We start from the raw sequence: 27,125 nt of genomic DNA on the forward strand, positions 1-27,125 counted from the left end.
TGACACCCCGTAACCCCCCCCCCCAACCATGGGATGTACCTGACATTCCTCAGGCACTCCTGGCTGCCCTAAAGGACAAAGAAATAGTTAACCTATAGATACCACAATCCTGCAAGACTTAAGTCTCCCTCAGTTTACGAAAGTCTTAGCAGTTTACAAGAACAAAGCATTTCTACCAATAACCTAGCTTCCGGAAGGGAATGTAGATACAATTAAATGTCCTTATAATCTGCAGCCTCCATGAAGTTCCCAACTATCTTCATGTTAATGCCTTACTAGAGGGGTAAACAACCTTAACTTGACAATGGCAAGGCCTCCGGTATCCTGTTAAGTCTTCTTTAACATATGAAAGACCTTTCTCAACCTCCCTTTTTCCTTACCTTCCCCCAACCCCATAGTATATAATCAGCCACCCCTCACAACCCGGAGCAGCAGCTCTTTCTGCCCACGGGTCCTGTCCCCGTGTTTTAATAAACCACCAATTTTGCACCAAAGACGCCTCAAGAATTCTCTCCTGGTCGTCGGCTCCGGACTCCACCCCACTGAACCTCACGTATATTCCCCGACCTCATCACTGATAGGCCAATTCAAGTTTTTTTCTTGAGAAGTTTTATTTCATGTATAAACTCCACATTGATATAATTTATCCGAATTCCTGATTTATAAAATATATAAAACAACCCATCTGTTTTCTATACAGGATTCCATTTGAATCTATTTAAGGAAAAAAGAGCTCTAGAAAAACTACAGACCTGGCCCAAAGCCTACATTTAATAATTCTTAATGAACTGAGCCCAGGGAGGTCAAGTACCTGGTGGATGATCACACCATTTGATTAGTAATAAAACCAGGAGTAGTTCTAAATCTAAAACGGTAAAAACTCCAAGTACAACAGACTCACATGAGGTAAAAATCACGAAGATCTTTTAAAGTCTACAGAATTTAGGGGCACCTGGGTGGCTCAATCGGTTAAGCATCCAAATCTTGATTTCAGCTCAGGTCATGACCTCAGGGTTGTGGAGTCAAGCCCTGCATCCGGCTCAATGTAGAGTCTCCTTGTCCCTCTCTCCCAGCTACTCCCCACTCCCATCTCTAAAATAAATACATAAAATCTTAAAAAAAAAAAAAAAAAAGTCTACAGAATCTAAAATAATGTAAATTGAGCTTTTAAAATTTAGTGATAAAATCAGAATAGCATGCATCCTATGTTCATTCCATTTACCTAATCTTGACCCCATCAAGCAATGTGTACAATAGGATTAACATATGACTATACTTAAAAGAGCCTAAGAAATTTTTGATTACAGCCTGAAAAAAACATTTTAATCTGGCTCATTAGCTTTTAAACTCCTAAAAGTATCTTATACTATGTAAATTTGAGGTTTAACAAAGGTTACCAGTAAATTAGCATCGTCAATTCTTATGTCACCAATAATTAGTCTTTCCCTTGAAAATTATAGCAGATAACTGCAATTTTCCAGAACTGGTTAATTCTAGGCTACTTTAAATTTCAAATATATATTAAAATAGAAGAAATAGCAAAAATTAATAAAACTGGAGAGTAATGACCAGAGATGGAGTTCTTGCTTATTCCGCCCCTTACTTGAGTCAAGATTCTTACCATGATTATCTTTTACCGCCTCACATATTTCATGCCTAAATTCTTAAAATACACTTTTTAAAATTATTTTTTATTTTTTAAGATTTTATCTATTTATTTGACAGAGAGCAAGCGAGCAAGCACCAGCAGGGGGAGCGGCAGGCAGAGGGAGAGGGAAAGGGAGAAGCAGGCTCCCTGCCACGCAGAGAGCCCAGTGCGGGTCCAATCCCAGGACCCCAGGATCATGACCTGAGCCAAGGTAGACGCTTAAACGACTAAGCCACCCAGGCGCCCCTTAAAATACATTAAAAAAAAAAACCTCACTCTACCCCAAGAATAAGTATGTTTCTTGAGAGGCTCTCAAAAGAATACAATAATACTTTGGATTGTCATTCTGAGTTGGGTTGGGTGTTTCTGTTTGGTTTGTTTTGGTTTGGGTTTTTTTGACAATAATGATTATAATTGTCTTAAAAATGAGGGCACAGGGCACCCGGCTGGTTCAATCAGTAAAACATGTGACTCTTGATCTCAGGGTCCTGAGTTCAAGCCCTACAATGGGTGTAGAGATTACTTAAGTAAATAAATAAAACTTGAGGGCAAAAAGGTTATATAGTATTTCAGGGAGAACTCTGAAACTAGGTCCTTGTTTCTTCAACCCACTGACCTTTATAATGTTATCAATTCTTCATAAATGATACCATCCATCCTCTATCTATATCATTCCCAGCTAGCCAGCATCCACAAAACCCAAGGACCAGGCCAGCTGGAGCCCTTCGGTGCTTATCCACTAACAATGAATGCCTCATCTGTCTTCCTAACTTACAACCCATATATCCAAAAGATTACTTCAACCTCAACCTGTCTAATCTTGTGCCCAGCAAAAATATCTTTCAAATATTAAGGCAAAATGCTTTCCCCAGATAACCAAAAACTAAAAGAATTAAGCTCCAATACACATGCACTATAAGAAATGTCACAAGAAAATTCTTTGGGCAAAAGAAAAATTATAATAAATGGAAATTTGGATCTAGACCAAGATATGAAGATCACCAGAAATGGTAAACATGTTATGTAAATAGAAAACACTTTTTTCTCATTTTTAATTGTCTTTAAAATATAACTAACACAAACATAATAAAAATGTATTCTGGGGTGTGTAACGTGTACTACAGAAGTAAAATGTATGACAAGAGCAGCACAAATGTAAGACAGAAAAATGATGTATGTTGTCAAGATCATACACTATGAGGGAAACATTATAATGTTACTTGAAAGTAGAGCATAATGTTAAAAATGTATATTATAAACCCTAGAGCAATCACTTTCTAATAAAAAGATAAATAAAATGGTATCATAAAGAATACTCAATCCAAAAGGAGGCAGATAAATAGGAAAAAAAGAAACAAATACCAAATGTGGAAAAAATTTGAAGTAAAATAGCAGGATGGTGGATTTAAATCCAAACATTCTGAGAAGGATACGATGTTAAGTTTATCACTTTAACAACTACAGTTAAAAAGATGCAACTGTAGGGGCGCCTGGATGGCTCAACTGGTTGAGCATCCAACTCTTGATTTTGGCTCAGATCACAATCTCGGGGTCCTGGGACTGAGCCCCACGTCAGGATCCCCGCTCAGCAGGAAGTCTGCTTCTCTCTCCCGCTCCCTCTGCCCCTGCCCCTTGCTCACACACGCACGCAGGAGGTCTCTCTCTCTAAAATAAATATTGAAAAAAAGAAGATGCAACCGTATGCTATCTACAAGAAGCCTACTTTAAAAAGAGGTTAGAGCTAGGTGAGCCCTTCACCCTTCACTGGAATCTGATGCTATCTCTAGGTAGATGGTGTCAGAATTGAGCTGAATTATAGGATGTCCAGCTGATGTCCAGAAATTGGTGGATATGTGAGGAACTACCACCACCACACTATAATTAGGTCTACAAACACACACACAGGAACACAGTTTCAAGATAAATGAAATCAAACACTTAAAGAAGGGAAAGGCAAACAATCATTTTGGAGATTTTAATATTTCCTTCACAGTAAGTAATAGAAAACAAGAACAACAACAAAAAATCAACATGCTATCAACCAACATGTCCTAAACCAGCAGAATATTCTTTTCCAATGCACGTGGAACAATCACAGAGACATTATTCTGAGCCTTAAAAAGTCTCAATAAACTCGAAAGGTCTAAAATCATACGGAATATATCCTCTCATTAGGATGTAATTAAACTAGAAAGGTATTTGGGAATATTCAAATCTGGAAACAAAGCACAATTCTAAATAATAACCCATGAGTCACAGAGGAAATGACAAGAGAAATCAGAAAATATTTGAATAAAATGAAAACAGAACCTATCAGAATTGACGGGATACAGGTTAAGCAGTGTTTTTGAGGAAAATGCTGTTACAAGAGAAGGTCCAAAACACAATGATCTGTTCCCCAAGTAAAAAGCTAGAAAAAGAGTAAGTTAAACCTAAAGCAAGAAAAAACAAGGAAAAAACTGAGAAATTAATAAAATAGGTGGATAAACAGAAGAAAAATCAATAAAGACAAAAACCCATTTTTTGAAAAGGTCAATAAGTAAAACCCCAGGCAAATCAACACAAATTCTATGGACATCAAAAGAAAAATAAAGGAATTTTCTAAACAAAGTTATAAAAACAAATTTTATAATTCAGATGAATGGACAAGTTTCTTGTAAGACAGTACATGACAAGACAGACTCAAGATAAAAGAGAAAAGCTGAACACCTCTACAGCTGTTACAATACACTGAATTTGAGTTTAAAACTTTCCTAGAAAGAAAACTACAGACCTGGATGGCTTCACTGGTTGATTTGATCATATATTCGAAGTAAAAAACATACCAACCCTACACAAATTCTTTCAGAAAGCAGAGGGGAAAGGAATATAGTTCTTAACTCAGTCAATGAGGCCAATACTACCCTCATACCAAAATCAGACAGTAGCATTACAAAAAAGAAAACTGTATGCCCATACTTCATGACAATGGATGCAAAAAGCTGTAACATTTGAGCAAATCCAGAATCAAATTTTAAAAAAATAAAATTTCATGACCAACTGAGGACCTATCCCAGCAATGTAAGGTTGGTTTAATATTCCAAATCAATGTGATTCACTACACTAACTGACTAAAAAAGAAAAAACATACGATCATCTCAAAAAATACAATAAAAGCATCTGACAAATTTCAACACCTACTCACGAAAATAAGAACCACAATCCAGCAAGCAAAGGTTCTTCCTCAATCTATAAAGGCTATCTACAAAAAACCTAGAGCTAACGTCATACTTAACGTGGTGAAAGACTAAAGGCCTTCTCCCTCAGATCAGGAACAAGATAAGATATCTGCACCAGCGCAATCAGGCAAGAGAGAAGAAATAAAAGGCATAGCATACATATTGGAAAGAGGAAGTTAAACTGCCTTTACTTGCAGATAACATGACTATGTATGAACATAAATGCTAAACAAACTACAAGACTATCAGAACTAATAAATTAATGAAGCAAAGTCGCCCAATACCAGGTGTATACAAAAACCAAATGCATTTCCATATAGCTCTAACTCAGCAGCCACACAATCTGAAAAAGAAGGAACAATGTTGAAGGAGTTACACTACCTGACTTAAAGAATTATTATAAAGCTAGAGTTGTTAACAGAGTGATCCTGGTGTAAGACTAGACATAAAGATCAATGCAGCAGATAAAATGTAAAGCACACATACACAAAGTTCAGTGTTTTTGACAAAGGTGTCCAGGTAGTTCAATAGGGAAAAAAAACAACAAATGATGCTAAAACAAATGAGTATCAACATTAAAAAAAGGAAAAGACAAAACACTTGAGTAGATATTTTATAACAAAAGATACAGACACAGCAAATAAGATGAAAAGATACTTCACATCATTAGACATCAGCAAAATGCAAATTAAAACTACAATTAGATACCACAATACTTGCAACTAGTATATATATGCCTACAATTTAAAAACTGACATACCAAATGTTGCTGAAAATGTAGAACAAAGCGTTATGTGCTGGGCAGATTCTAAGACGGCCCCCTCTGAAACTCCCAGTCCTAGGTACACAAACATCTGTTACCAGTTATTCAAATACGAATCCAGGTACCGGCTCAACAGGATTTTGCACCGTAATTAAGGTTCCACATCAGCTGACCTCAGGATAACATTATTAGGGTGGGTCTGTTCTAATCATAAGCGCCTTTTAAAAGCAAAGAGGGGAAGTCAGAGATTCAACCCATGAGAAGAATTCAAGATTAGGGAGCGCACCACATGCCACTGAGTGCAGGCAGCTTCTAAGGGCTGAGTGTAGGCTCCAGCTGGCAGTGAACAAGGAAACAGAGATCTCAAGCCTACAACAGCAAGAAACTGAATTTGGCCAACAACCTAAATGAGCCTGGGAACAGATTCTCCCCCAAAACCTCCAGACAAGAGCTCACTCTGGCCAACACCTGGATTTCAGTCTTTTGATTCCCTCAAGAGAGACCCCATTTGAACTTCTGACTTACAGAAATAACTATGTGCTGTTTTAAGCCACTAAGTTAGAGGTAATTTGTAACACAGCAACAGAAATGAACACGCAGACATATAGTATATGTGGCTAAAAGTAAAAATGTTGACATAACATGTTGGTGAAGATATGGAGCAAATGAAATTTTTATACGTTGCTGGTGTGAACCCCAAATGACATAGCCATTTTGGAAGAGTTTGACAGATTCTTAATAGTAAGTTTAATAGAACATCCAGAAATGAAAACATGTCCATGCAAAGATTTGTACACATATGTCCACAGAAACTCTGTTAACAGCCCAAATAAGAAACAATCTAAATGTCCATCAACTGTCAAATGGATAAACTGTGGTATATATCCAGACAATGGAGTACTACTCAAGGAAAAGACAACTGATACACCCAACAACAGAAATGAATCTCAAAAGCAGTAAGTGAAAGAGGCCAGATACAAAAGGTTACACGCTGCATGATTCCACTTATAAGTACTAGAAGAGGCAAACTAGAGTTACCAAAAGATCAGGGGTTGCCAAGGGTTAAGAGGGTCAATGAAAAGGGGTACCAGTAACATTTTAGGGTGACAGAAATGTTCTACACATCTTGATTGCGGTGGTGCTTACAAAACTATACATTTGTCAAGACACATTAACTATACACTTAAAATTGGTTAATTTTATTATATATAAGTTACACCTCAATAAAGCTGATTTTTTTTTCAATTTGTGTGAGAGCATGCGTGCATGCATGCACAATCAGGTGGGGAGAGGGGGGGGGAGAGAGAGAGAGAGAGAGAGAGAGAGAGAGAGAGAGAGAGAGAATCTCAAGCAGATTCCCCACTGAGTGTGGAGCCCCACACAGGGCTTAATCTCACAGCTCATGAGATCACAACCTGAGCCGAAACCAAGAGTTGGACGCCCAACTAACTGCGCAACCCAGGTGCCCTTAAAGCTTATTTTCATTTTATTTTTTTTAAGATTTTATTTATTTATTTGACAGAGATAGAGACAGCCAGCGAGAGAGGGAACACAAGCAGGGGGAGTGGGAGAGGAAGAAGCAGGCTTCCAACGGAGGAGCCTGATGTGGGGGCTCGATCCCAGAACTCTGGGATCACGCCCCGAGCCGAAGGCAGACGCTTAACGACTGAGCCACCCAGGCGCCCCTAAAGCTTATTTTTTTTAAAAACTCAGCAGGAGTCTCAAATAAAATGGAACTGCTTCATAAATCCCTTTTTTTTATTTGAAATATCTCATCAATTTCTTTAAAATAATAAATTTCCTGTCATACTATTATTCACAATTCAAGTATATGGACTTTTGTTTTTATAACCCACATACTCATTTCAAGGTAGCAAATTACGTATTTTTTAGATTAATTTTACAATATCCTGAGAAACCAGAAACTTACAGTAATCTTGATCCTTATAATTTTTTCATTCTTTACTTAATCCACTCCTCAGATCTTAAATTCCATGAAGGCAGTAACTGTTTTATTATCTTTTGATATCCCTCGCCAGATTTAACATTGTCCTAAATTTATGCAAGGAAGTATTTTATAGGTGCATGTAAAAATCCAGATAGCCTTAAGGAACTTGGTTTAAGTGGCATGTTAAGCATCAATGTATTACACAATATACTGAGATTAAGGACATATTAAGAGATTCGATAAAGGGGGCGCCTGGGTGGCACAGCGGTTGAGCGTCTGCCTTCGGCTCAGGGCGTGATCCCGGTGTTATGGGATCGAGTCCCAACCCACATCAGGCTCCTCCGCTATGAGCCTGCTTCTTCCTCTCCCACTCCCCCTGCTTGTGTTCCCTCTCTCGCTGGCTGTCTCTCTCTCTCTCTGTTGAATAAATAAATTAAAAAAAAAAAAGATTCGATAAAGAACTTTAGATTTCTGCTTTCCTTAATGCTCACTTTTCATGAGTATCTATTAAGCATCTGGATCTCTATACACTTTAAATAAGCAAGCAGTACTCTAATACGTAAGTAACATTTATAGTTCCTAAGAAGAGCCTATAACCAAATAAGACAATGTTGTTACCTCTTAATGTCTCCTAAAGATAAATGTCTACATATTCTGACAGCAGGCCCTTTGAAAATAGCCTAAACTTTATAGTATGCATTTATAAAATTTATTTTTATTCTCTCACATCCAGACCTTTCAAGATCAAAGTAACTCTAAACAAAACGAGATAAAAGAGCTCCAAAAATACTTTCTTTGCCAGAAAATTTCTTTAGAAATTATATTCCTGTTCCTCCTGATTTAATGTATATCAAAACTGATAATCATAAAAGGTAACCTTTAAAAATACCAAATAATATGGACTTGAAAAAAAAGTTAGAATCCAAATGTCTTCATCTGCTGAAAGACAAAGTTTGCCAACTTCCCACAGTTAATGTTAATTTTCATAAGGAAATCAATTTCTACAGTAAAATCACTGACCATCTTAATAACTGTTCTAGGACAGAAATCCCTACTCTCGGAAGTATAAAACAAGATGTGAAACTGTGGATGGGTAAATCTGGGTGAAAGGAAGTGAAAAGATCAAAGGACAGAAGTAGACTTTGGAGGACAAGTCTCTGTATAAAGCTGAGTTCACAAGTACCCCTACCTCTAGACACTGACTTCTCCATACAGGAAATAAGAAAGGTTGACTAGATGATTTCAAGGGGTCCTTCCAGCTGTATTGTTTGTTTGTTTGTTTTACTACTAATAAAGATGCTAGACATATTTAAACATAGAAGGGGAGGGAGGGAGAAAGGGAAAGAGAACACAGGGATGGAATGTCAAGAAACTCCTTAAAGCAAAGCATACTGTTGGTCCCGGAGACAAAAGTTTCCCAAATAGAGTACACTTAACTTTGTATTTTGATTTTTTGTAGGCCAGCACAACAATCAGTATGAGAAAAGAAAAGGCAAGGGCACCTGGGTGGCTCAGACAGTTAAGCATCTGCCTTTGGCTCAGGTCATGCATGATCCCAGGGTCCTGGTTCAAGCCCCCCACAACAGGTTCCCTGCTCAGAGGGGAGCCTGCTTCTCCCTCTCCCTCCGCATCCCCTGCAAATAGGGAGGTTTTTTTTTCTCGCCTTATTCCAAGGGGTAGAACTTCCATCACTATGTTGAAAGAGTGGTGAGAGCAGATCATTACCTTAATGATCTTATAGGAAAAGCATTCAGTCTTTGCCATTAAGTATAATGTCACCTATCAGTTTTTATAGATATTCCTTACCCAACTGAGTTAGTTCCTATATATTTTTATTTTTTTAAAGAAACTACCAATGGGTCCTGAATTTTAATTAAATGCCTTTTTCCATCAATTTATGTGATAATGTGATTTTTCTTTAGCTGTTAATACAGTGGATTGTTTATATTGAATTTCAAAGAGTGAACCAGCTGTGAATCCCTGCAGTGAGACATATTTGGTAATGGTATTCAATTTTTTTTTCCCATACTGCTTAACTCTTTTTACTATTTTCTTAAAATTTTTGCATTACACTGACATGAGAAATTTGATAGTTTTTGTACTGTTTTTGGGGGGGTATCAAGGTAATGGGGCCTATTCAAATTATCTATTTCAGATTGGGTGAAGGGTGGTAGTATGTATTTTTCAAGGAACTGGTCCATTACATCAAAGTTGTCAAAATTATGTATGAGCTGTTCATTGTATCTCCATATTGTCTTTTCCATGTTTGATGGGTCTGTGGTGATTCTCTACACATCATTCCTGATAATTTGTTTCTTCTTGTAATCCTCCCAGTTTTGCCAGAGGTTTGTCAATCTATGGATCTTTCTGAAGAACCAGCTCTTTATTTCATTGACTTTCTGGTTTTTGTCTTCAATTCCACTGATTTCTGCTTTTATCTTTATTTCCTTCTTTGCTTTGGGTAGATTTTGCTTCTTTTTTTTAAAAAATATTTTATTTACTTACTTGAGAGGGAGCAAGAGTCATAGTGAGAGACCACAGAGGGAGAGGGAGAAGCAGACTCCCTGCTGAGCTGTGAGCCCAACGTGGGGCTAGATCCCAGGACCCCAGGATCATGACCTGAGCCGAAGGCAGACGCTTAACCAACTGAGCCACCCAGGCACCCCTTGATTTTGCTTTTTTTCTTCTTCAGGTTCTTAAGATGGGAGCTCAAGATTATTTACACTTTTTTTTTCTCTTTTCTAATATGTGCACTTAGTGCTATAAGTTTCCTTCTCAGCACTGCTTTACCTACATCCCACAAATTTCAATGGGTTGTATTCTTTTTTTTTTTTTAAGATTTATTTATTTGAGAGAGAGAGAGAGAGAGAGACAGCACAAGCAGGGGCAGGTGCGGAGGGAGAAGTAGGCTCCCCACTGACGAAGGAGCCCAATGTGGGACTCAATACCAGGACCCCAAGATCATGACCTGAGCCGAAGGCAGATAACTTAACCAACTGAGCCACCCAGACGCCCTCAATGGATTGTATTCTTAATGTTTTTTCTCTACAGTTAATTCTCCAGTGTGTGAAACAGATAAAATACTTATTAATAAATATTTTTGAATTATCACTGAAATATATATGCTTTTATTATTTATAAAATCCCTTTTTGTAATTTCTTTGAAAAAATGTACTAAGTTCCAAACAACTGTTATATGAACTTTAAAGACAGCCCATTTGCCAATTAATCTTCCTCTTTATGCCAACCCAAAATTCTTCCAGGACTGAAACTGAGTACATGTCCAGAAAGTTAAGAATGGTATCTTACAAAGTGTTTGACACACTGTAAGCAATTAATGAAAAGAAGGATTTAAGAATAAGATTTCAGGGGCGCCTGGGTAGCGCAGTCGTTAAAGCGTCTGCCTTCGGCTCAGGGCGTGATCCCAGCGTACCGGGATCGAGTCCCACATCAGGCTCCTCCGCTGTGAGCCTGCTTCTTCCTCTCCCACTCCCCCTGCTGTGTTCCCTCTCTCGCTGCCTGTCTCTCTGTCACATAAATAAATAAAAAAATCTTAAAAAAAAAAAAAAAAAGAATAAGATTTCATTCCCAAAGGTGTAAGACACCTCTCAAGAAACAGATATGCGAAAAAAGCTTTATTAAAGCAGAGATCTTTCTCAAAGTATAGGTTTGCAAAAACAAAAACCTGCTGGCTCTTTTCATCTGGTTTTCCTTCTAACAAAGACATTTTCATCAAATTAAGGCAATTCTTTACATAAAGGCCCAATATCCTCAGACACTTCAGATGCACCAACTTAAATTTCAATAACTACCTTAGTTCAAACTAAACATGCAATACACTAAGTGTTACTGTCTAGTTCTTACGGATTTTTTTAAAGGCAAAAGCTGAGAAAGAAATCTTTAATGAAAGTTTTGTAAATATAGACATGTATGGAAAAAAGGAACGTTCACTGAATACAAAAAAAAAAATGATTCAGATTTATGTGCTGAGCACTCTTTTAGAGACTTTACATACATTATCTCTCACCTTCCAAACAATCTTCTGGGTAAATAGGGGTGTCAAGGTTAAGCAACTTGCACAAGGTCACACAGCTGGTAGTGGCAGAGACAAATTTGAACTCACGCTAATATAATTCCCATAATATTCTCACCAATATATGACAAGGCTACATCCTTTCTGTATTATAAGAGAAGTGGTAAATTACCGAAACGATTTTCCTCTCATCTTGGAACACATTAGTTTAAGTGACTTGTCACTGCCAACTTACACTGGCACAGTGTTGTTCATGTATCTAACATTGCAGTCTCAATCATAAAATTATGACAACAGCGTGTGAGATAGGTGGGGACAACTGAGAAGAGGAGTAAAGGGATGGAAAATATAAAACACTATTACATGGAAATTGTCCAAAAACCTGGAAGGAACAATATTAATTTGGTACTGTATTTTAATTTAAAAACATGTATTATCCCTAACAAAAGAGAAAACTCTAAAAGCATAGCATTTTCAGTAATTAAGAAAATAATCTCAGAACAGAGGTAATAAAATCCTAGTAGCGGCACACTCCTGAATGATGTCTTTGAGACCACCCTGACTATGGCCAAAGTAAATAGCTGAAATATAAAGTACAGGTTAGTCAAATGAAAGGTCAAGAAACACTAAAGCAAAGATGTACATAAACACCTGAAGTGATGGCAGACCCTAGAGGGAAAATTTGACATAGGTACTAAATTTTAAACAAAAAACTGGAGTACCCAGAGAGATGTTAGGTGATAACAATTCAAAGATATAAAAGAAAATGAGTTTGCATGAGAATTAAGAACGATCAGGGGTCAGCAAACTATGGTCCCAGGCCATATAGGCCTACCATCTCTTGGGGTTTGGTTTTTGGTTTTTTTAGTGACATCTTTTTTTTTAATTGAGACATCACTGATATGTATTAGTTTCAGCTGTACGTGATTCAATATTTGTATATATTGTGAAATGGTCACCACAGTTAGTTCACATCAGTAACCATAACACAATCACAAAATTTGTGTGTGATGACAACTTCTAACATCTACTCTTACCAACCTTCAAATAGGCAAAACAACTATAGTCACCATGCTGTATTATCTCATGACTTACTTTATAACTAAAGTTTGTACCTTTTGACCACCTTCACCCATTTCACCCACCCATCATCTCTCGCCTCTGGCAACTACCAATCTATTCTCTGTATCTATGAATTCAGTTTTTAGTTTTGTTTTTAAGATTCCAGAAGTGAGACCATATAGTATTTGTCTTTCTCTTAATTTCACTTAGCATAATGCCCTCAAGACCTAACCCCATTGTTGCAGATGGCAATATTTCCTCTTTTTTTATGACTGAATAATATTCCATTGTATATATACATACCATATTTTCTTCATTCATTCACTCATCCATTGATGGACATTTAGGCTGCTTCCATGTCTTGGCTACTGTAAATAAGGCTACAATGAACATAAGAGTGCATACATCTTTTAGTGTTTTAATTTCCTTCAGATAAATACCCAGAAGTAGAAATTGCTGAATTATATAGTTCTATTTCTAATTTTTTGAAGAAACTTCATGCTGTTTTCTACAATGGCTGCACCAATTTATATTCCCACCAACAGTGCGCAAGGGTTCCCTTTTCTCCACATCCTTGCCAACCCTTGTTATCTGACTTTTTGATAACAGCCATTCTAACAGGAATGAGGTGACAGCTATGGTTTTAATTTGCATTTCCCTGATCATTAGTGATGTTACAGATCTTTTCATGTACATGTTTGGCTACCTGTATGTCTTCTTCGGAAAAATAACTATACAGATCCTCTATTTTTTTAAACTGGATTGTCGTTTTGCTATTGAGCTGTAGGGCTCTTTATATATTGTAGGTAATAATCCCTTATCAGATATATGATTTATAAATATTTTTCCCATTCAGTAGGTTTCTTTTTCATTTTGTTGATGGTTTCCTCTGCTTTGCAGGCGCTTTTTAGTTTGATGTAGTCCTACTTGTTTATTTTTGCTTTTGTTGCCTTTGCTTTTGGTGTTAAATCCAAAAAATCATCACCGAGACAGATGTTAAGGATCTTACTGCCTAAATTTTCTTCCATTTTATGATTTTAGGTCTTACGTTCAAGTCTTCAATCCATTTTGAGTTGATTTTCTGTATGGTGTAAGACAGTGGTCCAGTTTCCCAAACATCATTTATTGAAGAGACCATCCTCACCTCACTATACTTTGTTCCTTTGTCATAAATTAATTGCCCACATATATGTGTGGGTTTATTTCTGGGCTCTCTATTCTATTCCACTGATCTATGTGTTTGCTGTTATGCCAATGCCATACTGTTTTGATTACTATAGCTTTGTAAGGGTTTGGTTTTTTAAAATAGTTAGCTTTATATTGAAATATAATTCACATCCCATACAATTAATCCATCAGAAGTGGATGGTTTTTAGTACATTCAGAGTTTGGCCGCTATTACCACAATCAAATTCCTCACAGCCACTCCCCATCTCCCTGGCTCACCCACCGTTCTACCTTCTATTTCTACTATTTGTTTATTCTGGATGTCACATATAAATGCAATCAGACAGTATGTGTTCCTCTGTAACTGGTTTCTTTTACTTAAAATATTTTCAAGGTTCATCCACGCAGTATAGCAAGAATCAGTAATTTTTTAATTGCCAAATGATATTTTGTTGTATGGATATACCACATTTTATTTAATCTGTGCACATTTGGACTGTTTCCTCTTTTTCTGGCTATTATAAATAATGCCATATAAACATTCATTGTCAAGTTCTTCATTTCATTTCTTATAAGTATATAGTTAGGAATGGGTATATAGGTTAGGTTATATAACTTAAATTATATAGCAACTCTGTGTTTAACATGCTGAAGAACTGTTTCCTAAAGCAGCTACAACATTTACATACCCACCAGCAACGTTACAAGGATTCTGATCTCTCCTTATCTTCACCAACACTCATCTGGTCTTTCTGGTTATAGCTATGCTAGTGAGTATGAAGTGGTAGCTCTCTGTGGTTTTGATTTGCATTTCCCTAATGATATTGAGCCTCTTTTCATGTGCTTATTGGATATTTGTTTATCTTCTCTGGAGAAATGTCTGCTCATATCTTTTGCTCATTTTTCACTGGATTGTTTTTTATTGCTGAATTTTAAGAATTCTTTATATACTCTAGAAAGAAGTCTCTAATCTATGATTTGTACAAATTTTATCCCATTCTGTGGGCTGTCTTTTCATTTCCTTGGTATGCTTTGAAGCATAAAAGTTAATTTGTATGATGTTCAATTTATCTTTTTCTTTTGATGTTTGTGCTTTCAGAAATAATTCATCACCTGCACTTATACACTAAGGTTTTTCTGCAACACGACCATGCTCATCTGTTTGTGTATTATCTATAGCTGCTTCAAGCGACAACGAAAGAGTTTAGTAGTTGCAAAAGACAGTAGGTCCACAAAGCTTAAAATATTTACTGCCTGGCCTTTTACAGAAATAGTTTTCCAACTCCTTCCTTCACCTGAAGGGATTGCAAGGCAAATGATATCCTTTGGAAGGAAGCAGAGACTTTTGGTTATGGTAAACTAGGTACAGAAAACATTTCTGTGAAAAGGCTGACAACACAGGGTTATAGCTACATACTGGTGAGGCAAGAAATACAGTATAACATCAAAAACCAGATATAATTTTCACTGCCTACAATCCCATCAGTAATCACTGACTTCTGTTCAGAATACCAAATAAATTACTGAAGTGGTTTTTACTACATAAGGCCTAGCCTCTGGTCACAGAAGGTAAGCTAGGGACAGTTTATAAAAACTGCCTTAAGGGAAGGTGGTCAAAAGGTACAAACTTCCAGTAATAAGAGAAATAAGTATTAGGGATGTAATGTACAACACTGAGGACTAGAGCGAACACTGCTATTTGATACACAGGAAAATTATTAAGAGTTCCCATCACAAGGAGAAAAAAATGTTTCTTCTCCTCTTTTTATTGTATTTCTATGAGACGATGGATGTTAAATAAACCTATTATTGTGTCAGTCATTTCACAATATACGTGAATCAAACCATTATGTTGTATGGCTTAAACTTATACTGATATATGTCAATTCTTTCTCAATAAAAAGGGGGGCTTGTGCAGGGGTAGGATGCACTTAACTGCCAGAGTAAGAAATTTGGTCTTTCTCTGGTATGCAAGAAACATGGAAAGACAATGGACCTTAAGAAATAACCTGTAATGAGACTTGCAATCTAATAAAAAGAGACACTTGAGGAGGTGCTCCCCACTTTTCTTCAGGTAGGTGCTGGTGTCTGAAATTGTGGCGGCCCTCTTCAGACAAGTGCAGCTTTAATATAAACTGGACCTATGTCCCTGAGGAAACCAGATGAACTGTGAACCACTCTGTGACTCTGATTCTAGGCTTCTCATTTTGTGAACTAATTTCCTTATTATTTAGGCCACGTTTAGTTGGGTGGGTATTCTGTAACTTAAAGCCCAACACTCAGATACATTTTCCACTTTGTTAATGAGTTTATTACTGCACAGAGAGCTACACAGAAATCAGAATGAAATGATTATGAAACCCAGATCTGCCAAAAAAAAAAAATGGCACACTAGTTTTTCATACACTGATTTTTAAAAATTTAAACAGCGGGGCAGCTGGGTGGCTCAGTTAAGCATCCAACTCTTGGTTTCAGTTCAGGTCATGATCTCAGAGTCCAAATTCAGCCCCGAGCTGGGTTGTGCACTGGGCGTGGAGCCTGCTTACAATTCTCTCTCTCTCCCTCTCCCTCTCCACCACTCCCCTGCACTCTCTAAAATTAAATTAAATTAAATTAAATTAAATTAAATTAAATTAAATTAAAATAAAAATTTAAACAGCATTTTGCATTTTATCAAGCATCTTCGGTAATTACCTTACTCAATACCCAGAAGAACTCCGAATCAGTCAGTCTGGTGGCCATTTTACAAATACGTATTTGTGTGGGTGTGTGTATACATTCAGCAAACTCCATTATAGGTCTTCCAATTCTCTAACCCATGCATGTTCCCACCACATCATATTCTATCTCACAGCATCAAGCAAAATTCACTGAAAGCAACATAACAAAATGATTACAGTATTCTCTCAGCACTTAACTGTTTGACATTATCTGTAAGTAACGTGACCCAAATGAATAATAAAATGTCCAAATAGCTGCTACATGTCAAGTTCAAACTGGGCAAGCAGAGTGATCAGAAGAAATCTAGCACCTCATAATAGCTCTATTGAAACATATATTAGTGTGTATATATGTACATGTACATATATATTATATATGCTTTATTGTATTTTAATTTTATATATATATACATATGCATACACATACACACCCACACTATATTATAATTTTTTCTTCCATATGCCTAACTCAGTCTATTCTGTGAAGTCTCTGGGAGTCTTTTTTTTCTTTCATCTTTGTACCTAAGTTTGACATGTGTAGTAGGCAAACATAAATGTTTGTTAAATTAAGAAATCAAAGATTTAGAATAACAGTCTCACTTTATCAGCTGTTCTAGAATATAGTACAAAAATATTATGATAAATCAGCTTAAGTAAATAAAAATGTTATTTACAATTTCTGAGTTCCCTTTATTTATGAAAAAGTCTACTTAACCACTTAACAAATGAAATAACATTCTCACATGCAACTGACAACTTACTCAGATATGTTTAAAAAAATCCTGAAGCATAAAAGAAGTCCTATGACTTTTAGAATCAATAGTTTCCTTTCCAGTAGCTTTCCCATTGTGCTAATGCACTTGAGCTTTCTAATTGCTTATTCATAGGACTTTCAGACACCTCCCTAGCCCTAGAAGATAAATATAACCCAGCTGCACCTTTGCTGACTTCCCAAGCCAGCAGGAAAGTGTCTACTTATACCTATCCATCATTTACATTTATATTCCATGAGAGATACGATGGGAACTGGCTTTACAAAGATGAATGAAAATGCATCCCCTGCTTTAGAGGGGCCCACAAGTTAGGGAGGAAATTAAACACAATGAAATATGGTATGTATATTATGAAAGTTATTTCCAGGGGCGCCTGGGTGGCACAGCGGTTAAGCATCTGCCTTCGGCTCAGGGCATGATCCCAGCGATCTGGGATCGAGTCCCACATCAGGCTCTTCTGCTATGAGCCTGCTTCTTCCTCTCCCACTCCCCCTGCTTGTGTTCCCTCTCTCGCTGGCTGTCTCCATCTCTGTCAAATAAATAAAATCTTAAAAAAAAAAAAAAAAAAGAAAAAAAAGAAAGTTATTTCCAAATAGCCATTAATTGGGAGGGAGTTGGGAAAGTTTTCACAGAATGCCACCGGAACAGGATCTTGATGTTTGCCAGACAAAGGAGAAGCACAGTGCAGATGGAAGAAAAACTAAAAACAAAAGCACCAATAAGTTAAAAAAAAGAAAAAGAATGAGGCACTTGAGAACCAAGTAGTCTGACTTGGTTACAGCATAAAGATAGCTAGAAATAAGGATCAGAACATGAGAGTCATGCGAAGGAATTTAAATTTTTTTAAGTTTTTTCTTTAAAGATTTTATTTATTTATTTGACACAGAGGGAGAGAGTACAAGCAGGGGAAGCGGCAGGGAAAGGGAGAAGCAGGCTCCCCACTGAGCAGGGAGCTTGATGTGAGGCTTGATCCCAGGACCCTGAGATCATGACCTGAGCCAAAGGCAGATGCTTAACTGACTGAGCCACCCGGCGCCCCAGAGATGTAAATTTTTAATATAAGATGTAGCACTGACTTTCAAGTAAGGCAGTGACATGGGTTTCCTGTTCAGAAGAAAAACTCTAGCAGCAATATGAAAGACAGAAGGAAGAAACGGGAGGCAAAAAGAGCAAAGCATTAAGGAGGCTATGGAAATGGTCCGCAGGTCTAAATGAAACTCTAACAATGCCAGGGGCAATACGGATAAAGCAGCAAGAGGTACTAGGGGATCTAAAAGGGAAGACCGTTTGCTATAACATGGTATTTATGTTCCTGAAAAAACTTCATGCTCTTAAAACTACACATTAAAAATAACATGGCTTGGGGCGCCTGGCTGGCTGTTGGTTGAGCATGATACTCTTGATCTCCTTATCTCGGAGTCCTGAGTTCAAGCCCCACACTGGGCATAAACCTTACTTTAAAAATAAATAAATAAATAACATGACTTAGGGAAAACAGAGTTGGAAGCAGACACTATAAACCTATGCAGAGTACTAACACCACCAACAAAAATCCTATTAAGTATAGTTAAAGATGTGCTAACTAATAAGTATGGGACTTTTTAAAGGTACAGATGAAAGTAACAGAAAAAAGGGATATTTGGAACTAAAGCTATAGAAACAAAAGAAATGTGCACAAAAATCTGAGGGAATTATGCAATAAATTCCTGAGTCAAGAGGAAGAATGGGTTATATGGATAGTACACAATACTGCTGTTCCTCAGTAGCTCCCCACTTTGAGCTGCTAGTGGTTTTGGATTCAGCTGCCAGCACTTAACAGCATGCAGCACTAATATGCTGGGAACATTGTAAATACATTATCCTCTTTACCAATAGTACATGAACCAAAATGGAATTCCTCAAAAGCCCCTCTATTAGTGAGCCTCCCACCCCCACACCAGGTCAGGCCACGTATTCCTATGCTACACTCTTTCAGTACAGGATGCAACTGATGACTGCTTAAGACGTACATAGTAGTAAAGAGGAGAAAAAGGCATACCTGGTTTCCAGATAGGAGTGAATGAATAGACACTTTCTAGGAAGAAAAATTAGGGAATAATGGAAGCATGAATAGGAAGACAATAATGAAGGCGGTTTTAGTTATGATGAGTTGAGGTGACTGACAGACACCCTCATTTAGACAAATATCCTGTAAGCGGTCAGATCCATGGACTGGAGCAGAAAAGAATGATGCCAGCTGAAAGTATGAATCATCAGTACATAGGAGATGATGAAACTCGGGGAATAAACAAAGAATTTATGCATTCACTCAATTCACTCATTCAACAAATGTTTATTAAATTCCTGGATTATGGAGGGGTCTATGCTGGCAGCTGGCATAACACAGGAACACTGTCTGACCTGGCATGGGGGTGGGAGGCTCAGTTACTTCCTTGAGGGACTTTTGAACCATTCCCAACATAGCCTATGCAAAAGGCTCTGATGGTAAAATAAACAGATGGCAGAATAAACCTAGCATACAATACTGAATAAAACGCTAACAAGACCAAGTTGCTAGAGTATAGAGAAAAAGCAGGAAGATGGTGAAAGAAGCTAAAGTAAACAACGAGAAGAACCTACAGAGTCCATGCATTATGTTAAAGTGATGTTAATCCTGTAACATATAGGATTTTAAATGGGAAAGAGATACAATCAATATTTAAGAGGGCCTTGGACCAAACCCAGATGAGAAGCTAGCTACAAAGATTAAAAATGGTCAGCGATGCGGAACAGCAACTAGCAGAAAATGTCACAGAAGCCAAAAAAGGAAAGAACTCTAAGGGTTTCCAACAAGTTCCAACATTACAAAGAAGTCAAGTAAGAAGAATGAAGAACCAAATACACTTAATGAGTACCAACTGGATTTCTGGACACTCTCTACCGTCACCACAATCTGAGGTGTTCTTATTCCCACTTTACACTACTAAATATGGTCAAGAGTTTATTGTATTTGTTCAAGGTCACATAGCTAATGAATGGCAGAACCAAAATCTAAATTCAAATCTTTACGACTCCAAAGCTCCTGCTGGTATCAAGATTACTGCCAACACAATAACTTTCAGTGAATTGCAGATACAATAATCATTCTGGACCAGTGCTATCTAATAACAATGTCTGCTCTGTACTGACAGAAATGTTCTGTATTTGCACGAATGTAGGAACCACTAAACACGAGGAGCCACGAAGCACTTGTAATGTAGCTACTGTGGCTGAAAAACTGAATTTATAATTTTATTTAATTTTAATTCATTTTAATTAAAATTTAAACAATCACATGTGGCTACTGAATTGTACACCACAGATCTAGACTGTAGTGGACTGAAAACAAGAAAATGAGTAAATAAAGAGTCAAGAAGTTTGATGGTAGGGGCGCCTGGGTGGCTCAGTCTTTAAGCGTCTGCCTTCGGCTCAGGGCGTGATCCCAGGGTCCTGGGATCAAGCCCCGCATCAAGCTCCCTGCTCTGCTGGGAGCCTGCTTCTTCCTCTCCCACTCCCCCTGCTTGTGTTCCCTCTCTCACTGGCTCTCTCTGTCAAATAAATAAATAAAATCTTCAAAAAAAAAAAAAAAAAGAAGTTTGATGGAAAAGATAGAATGACAGCCAGACAAGAAGGCAGAGTTTAAGCAATCTGCTTGTTCATAAATTCATTTTTTACTTGAAAAAGATTACCATGAGTTAGTTTGTAATTCATAAAGTTATATTTGTTAGGACAACAGCTGCAACACAAATAGATATAAAATCACGACTTCCCTTATTACCTCCTAGCACTTGTTTTTCCTGATATTCCAATTTCTATTAAAGATTGCCTTACAAGTAAATAATACGACAGGATGCCAGCTTACTGCACGCCTATAATAGAAGATTCCTTCTGGCATCACACTCAGGCAAATATGATAAAAAAATCAGCCCTGAAACTAGACAGATTAAGGATTAATAAAACTGCTAACAGCTCCATTAAGGCCAATAGTAAAGATTTGATCTTTTCTGTAGATTGCTATGCTTCACTGTCTTGTACTTAGGTTTTAAATTGCATATCTAATTCTCACACACAAATAAAAATGAATACTCTGTATTATTTACAAAGGACAAAAGAGAACTGGTTAAGAGTACGGGTAAGTTTAATAATGCTACCAAAGCAAGTCAAAGTGTCATCTCACTTACAGAAATGTTTTTTGGGATAGCAACAGATTATTACATGGCCCTCCCTGTGATACCCCTAATAAAGGGCTTTAACTAACAAAACAAAATTCTGAGGAAGGAACTAATCTGTAAGAACCTACGAACTTTTGAATTTTCAGTGCTAAATTTTAAAAGATTTCCTATAGAAATCTTCAAATGTCTAAAAAATTTTTATAATACAAGATTTAAAAAATCAAAGACAAACACAGAAACATATATTAGTCATAGCTCATTTCAAAATTTATTCCTGTGCCAGATCTATGCATTAGCTGTCAACTCATGACCACAAAAAAGGATACGGGAATTCAAGGAGAAAATTCAGAAAAGGAGAGTAGATGTGAGCTGTTGAATAAAAGGTTTATTTGGAAGTATAAAAGTGAGGAAGTAATTTTAATCTGACAAGCCTGAAATAGAATAGATGCTTTATAGACCACACTTTGGAGATCATTTTCTCTTTTTAAGAAATTGTTATCCACTTAGTTAATGCTTAATAAGGTGATAAAAGGAAAAAATAAGTACAAAAAATGCTGTAATAAAATATTTTCTTGGGGGCCCGGCTGGCTCAGTCAGTAAAGCATGAGGCTCTTGATCTCAGGGTTATGAACTCAAGCCCCACACTGGATGGAGAAATTACTTAAAAAATTTTTTTTCTCTTAAAAGTAACTTTGTAAAATACTGTCATAGTTAGAACCTTGTTAAAATACCAAACTCAATCATTACAAAATCGCTACCTGATTAAAAAATTATGCTGAACTGTTGAGTCATGCTTATAATGAAATACAGTTAAAAACCTTGGAATAAAACTAATTGTAATGAGTCAACTAGAGCATGGTATTGTTAAAATCTCTTTAAATTTGACCTTTGTAATCTTTCAAATAAATTACTTAAAGAATAAATCCATACACTGCCACACGTTTTTAAAAAAGGAAAAAAAAGGAAAAAAAAATACACGAACACCAAAAAAACCTCCCTTTTGTTAAAGTACACAAGAGACTCAACAGTGATCAACACAAGAAAAAGGGGTGCCCTGAAAAGGCTCACTTGCCATTTTATACCTTTTGGTACAATCTGAATTTTTAAGCAAATGTATCAATAGTGTCTTTAGAACTTCAAAAAAAAATTAAGAATATCAATCTACAACTAGATGTTCCCCTTACATAAAACCTGAACTCAGAAAATGGGTTTTTTTAGACCTATGTAACTTCATCAGAAGTTACTAAAACAAAGACTGACAAAGTATTAACCTCTTTTCTTGTTAATACTCCTGTTTCTTAGGATTCATTCCCTAGGTCACTGACCCACTGGTGCTCTCTCCTGGGTCCACTTACTGTTTAATAACATTTACCTAATACCCTATTAACTGCAATATCAAATACCCCAAAATCAGTATTATAATTCTTTTCCATACTCCTCACCCTCAATCTCACCCCATTTGCCTCAGCCTTTAATCTCAACTTCAGATGATCTTGCCTCAAGCTATCTCGAATTACTGAGAGAATTTAGGCCACCTTGCAAGAACTCCATTAAAACGTTATCTGTTGCCATGGCCTACTCACCTCAGTGATTTTTTCCCCTCTCTTTGGATGTCCCTTCTTTCCCTTTATCCGTCTTCTTTCTGCCACTTCTAGGACTCATTCAATTAATTATCCTTTCTTACAGCTCCCTCGCCTGGCTTCTCTTCTAATTCTAAATAATACCAATATCTAGGTGCCTGAGAGGCTTGTTTGGTTAGGTGTCTGCCTTTGGCTCGGGTCGTGGTCCTGTGATTGAGCCCCGGGTCTCAGGCTCCCTGCTCAGCAGGGAGTCTGCTTCTCCCTGTCTCTCCTTTCCGGCTTGTGCTCTCTCACTCACTCACTCTCTGAAATAAATGAAATGAAAAGAATACCAACATTTGCCATCCTAAATAGAACTCATCCCAACTGTAAACCACTGAAGTTAACTTTTCTCTGTGCTTTTCTTCATAAATGTCTCAGAAAAGGAACCGACACTCATTGCCTACACTGTCTCACCAGCACTCCTTTATTCCACTTTCTCATTCACAGATTCCTTCTTCAAACACAAGTACTTAATATCTGGTATATCCCACCTATTTGTAATAGAACAATGAAAAGACAAAGACGAGGCCTCTGCATTCTCAGAGTTTACACTCCCTTGCAATCTTATTTTCATTACCTAGGATTTAAGTGAAATTACTGTTTTAAAGATTACGACCTCTATAACAGATTTCATTTTTATCTCCTTCCCTCTCATGTTAACGGATGAAAAAAAAATCTTATTGCTTAAGGAGAGTCATATTTCCTCCTATCTCCTTGGGGAACCTCAAACTATTAATAATTCCATCTTTTCCCTTTGAATCCTCAACCACACTCCCTCTTTCCAGGCTATGACTTTTACCCCAAAATAAATTCTTCCTCAAACCTAAACTCCATAGCTTTTGTCTTGTCTCCTTCTACTCAAAGCTTTAAAGAACAGTCTATACTCAATGTCTGGCCACCCGTTTATCCTTCAACTCACTGCATCCTGGCTTTCCTTGTTACCAGTACAAAATGGTGTTTTCTTGTACTGTTGCCAGGGTCACCAGAACTCTCCTGATGCCTCTAAGATACTTTTAAGGTCTTCCCTTTCCTGATCTCTGCAATATCTAGGCACTGCTGACTCCTTCAAATCTGACATCACTCTACTAATTTTCCAACTCTCTGTGGCAATTTATTCTCAAACAACCTTCACAGATTCCTCATCCTCTATCTACCTCTTAAATGCAGTGCTTAGGGTTTACCCTCTTCTCATTTTATATTCTTTCTCCATAGGATTTCATTTAGTTTCATGGCTTCAACTACTACCTAATAGACCTGCACAGACAATGCTCAAATCTTTAATCCCAGCCCAGATTTCTCTTCTGAGCTCCAGATATAGAAAGCCAATTACTTGTTGACCACTGACACCTAGATGACACATGATTACTTTTTTTTTTTTTAAGATTTTATTTATTTACTCCAAAGAGAGAGTGGGGCAGGGTGGGGCAGGAAGGGCAGAGGGCAAGGAAAAGAAGCAGGCTCCCAGTTGAGCTGGGAGCCCCACACAGGGCTTCATCCCAGGACCCTGGGATCACGACCTGAGTCAAAGGCAGACATTTAACCAACTGAGTCACCCAGGCACTCTGGCCCACAACTACTTTAAATTCAACATGTCCAAAACAGAAATCAACATTACTCCCTCATATCTCCTTTTCCTATACCTCCTAGACAGAGAAAGTGCATTTCTGAAAAGATCCCAGATGATGCTGATGCAGCCAGTTCGGGATTCACATACTGAGAATCACTGCTCTAATATATTGCCTCTTCCTACCTTCAGGCTATCAGGTCTCTTCTATTCTAGGCCACGATATCTATGCAGCAAGCAGCGTTAATACTTCACAGTATTATCCTACTGAACTTACAGAATCTTGCAACATAGCATTCCAAGTATTAATTACCAAATGATGAGAGAATGCTAGAGATAATACAACAGTCATCCCAGCAAACTGGAAGTTTCTTGAGGACAGGACATTTCTTATATCCCTAGAACTGAATCTTACCCAAGTAGGTGCTCAATAAGTATCTGCTGAATGGATGGCACAATCATCTGTCCAGTCACCCAAGCCAGAAGCCACACAGGGTGGCTTTTCTTCCCCACAATCCAACAATCACCAAGTCCTATCTTCTAACTCCCAGAATGTGTCTCATACCTGGTCTCTCCTATTCATTTGCATGTTCCTACGGTCTTTTAAGTCCTTACTGCTCACATGAATTACTGTAGCGATTTCTCAGTTGGCCCCCATACCTATATTCATTTATCCTATTTTATTATCCAGATGGCCACCAGACTGATCTCTCTAAATAAGTAAATGAGACACTGTCATTCTCCTGCTTAAAAATAATAGTTTCCCACTGGTTTAGGAAGAAAAAATGTTAACTCCTGCATATGATATGCAAACTCCTCTATGATCTTGCCTCATTTAACTGACCACCCTCTTTCTTCTTTCCACCCTAACCCTCTATCCTCCAGGTATGCTGAACAGGCTTGTGTATCTTATGCCTCTATGGCTTTAAACATAAAGCTCTCTATCTAGACCACCTTTCTCATTGGCTAAATACTCATCCTTTTAAAACTCAGCTCAGCCCCTTCCCTGCCACCGCCAGAGTTGTACAGAGGCAGAGGCTTGGGTGCAGTCAAGATTTGGCTATACTCGTCATCCACCGCCATCGCCGAGGAAGGCACTGCTGCTGAAGGTGTAATGGACGTTAATACTGCTTTAGAGGTGCTGAAGACTGCCCTCACCTGCAATGGCCCAGCACATGGAACGTGCGAAACTACCAAAGCCTTAGACAACCACCAAGCCCATCTTTGTGTGCTTGCATCCAACTGTGATGAGCCTGTGTATGTCAGGTTGGTGGAGCCCTTTGTGCTGAACACCAAATCAATTTCATCAAGGTTGATGACAAGAAATTAGGTGAATGGGTAGGCCTCTGTAAAACTGACAGAGATGGAAAACCCTGTAGGGACGCCTGGGTGGCTCAGTCGTGGAGCGTCTGCCTTCGGCTCAGGGCGTGATCCCAGGGCCCTGGGATCAAGCCCCGCATCGGGCTCCTCCGCTGGGAGCCTGCTTCTTCCTCTCCCACTCCCCCTGCCTGTGTTCCCTCTCTCGCCGGCTGTCTCAATCTCTGTCAAATCAATCAATCAATCAATCAATAAAAGGAAAACCCTGTAAAGTGGCTGGTTGCAGTTGTGTGGTGGTTAAGGGATATGGCAAAGAATCTCAGGCAAAGAATGTCATCGAGAAATACTTCAAATGCAAGAAATGAATAAAAAATTTGGTTCTTGTTTAAAAGACAAAAAAGGACTCAGCTCAGATACCATCTATCTCTTCACGAAGCTTTCTCGGAGTGACAATCGTCTCCCTGCCCCATCCTCACCCCAGTTTGGATTAAGCCTCTCCCCTACCATGTACCTTTTTCTTTTCTTTTTTTTAAGATTTTAAAGTATTCTCTACACCCAACATGGGGCTTGAACCCACAACCCCAAGATCAAGAGTCACGTGCTCCGATGACTGAACCAGCCAGGCACCCCTCCCCTGCTAAGTACTCTTAAGCACCCCACGTTCAGTTTGTGAATAGCACACATCACAATGCATAGTTGTCCTGTTCACTTGATTAAGTTCCTTGGAAATTACAAATGTGTCTTATGTTTGTACAATGTGAGGTATGTTAACAGATACTCAACTAAGATTTAAATAAATACATTCCTTGCTAGTCTCTAAATAGTGGCTCTCAAAATATACTCAAAATTTAGCATGTATCAGCATTACCTGGAGAAGTTATAAAATCTAGACTGCATGCCCCATCGCTAGAGTCCTGGATTCAGCTGGTCCAGGGTAGGACCTGACCAGTTCCCAAGTGATGCTGACACTGTTGGTTCAAGTTATCAGCGCTCCAAATATGTTTTCTCATCCTATCTCCAGGATTTAAAGAGTCTTTTCCTAGATGCCTCCAACTCTGCTTTCTACAATCCTAATAACCTTTTCAGACCCAACTCAATTT

At 37.8% G+C, this 27,125-nt stretch overlaps 1 protein-coding gene across 3 annotated transcripts in view; it reads right to left on the reverse strand.

Moving 5' to 3' along the window:
* Nucleotides 1-27,125, reverse strand: part of PPP3R1 (protein phosphatase 3 regulatory subunit B, alpha) — a 69,278-nt gene that overhangs the window by 36,802 nt on the left and 5,351 nt on the right. Inside the window, exon 1 of one of the 3 annotated variants that reach the window (XM_048222448.2) lies at nt 12,976-13,052. The exons of the other annotated variants lie outside the window; for them this stretch is intronic. Within the exon in view, the coding sequence (XP_048078405.1) occupies nt 12,976-12,993 (18 nt within the window). The 5' untranslated portion in view covers nt 12,994-13,052. Of the gene's footprint in view, nt 1-12,975; nt 13,053-27,125 lie in introns of those variants that run through there. 3 annotated transcript variants of the gene reach the window in all.

The sequence above is a fragment of the Ursus arctos genome, unplaced genomic scaffold (genome assembly GCF_023065955.2).
Source record: "Ursus arctos isolate Adak ecotype North America unplaced genomic scaffold, UrsArc2.0 scaffold_8, whole genome shotgun sequence".
NCBI classification, from domain to species: domain Eukaryota; kingdom Metazoa; phylum Chordata; class Mammalia; order Carnivora; family Ursidae; genus Ursus; species Ursus arctos.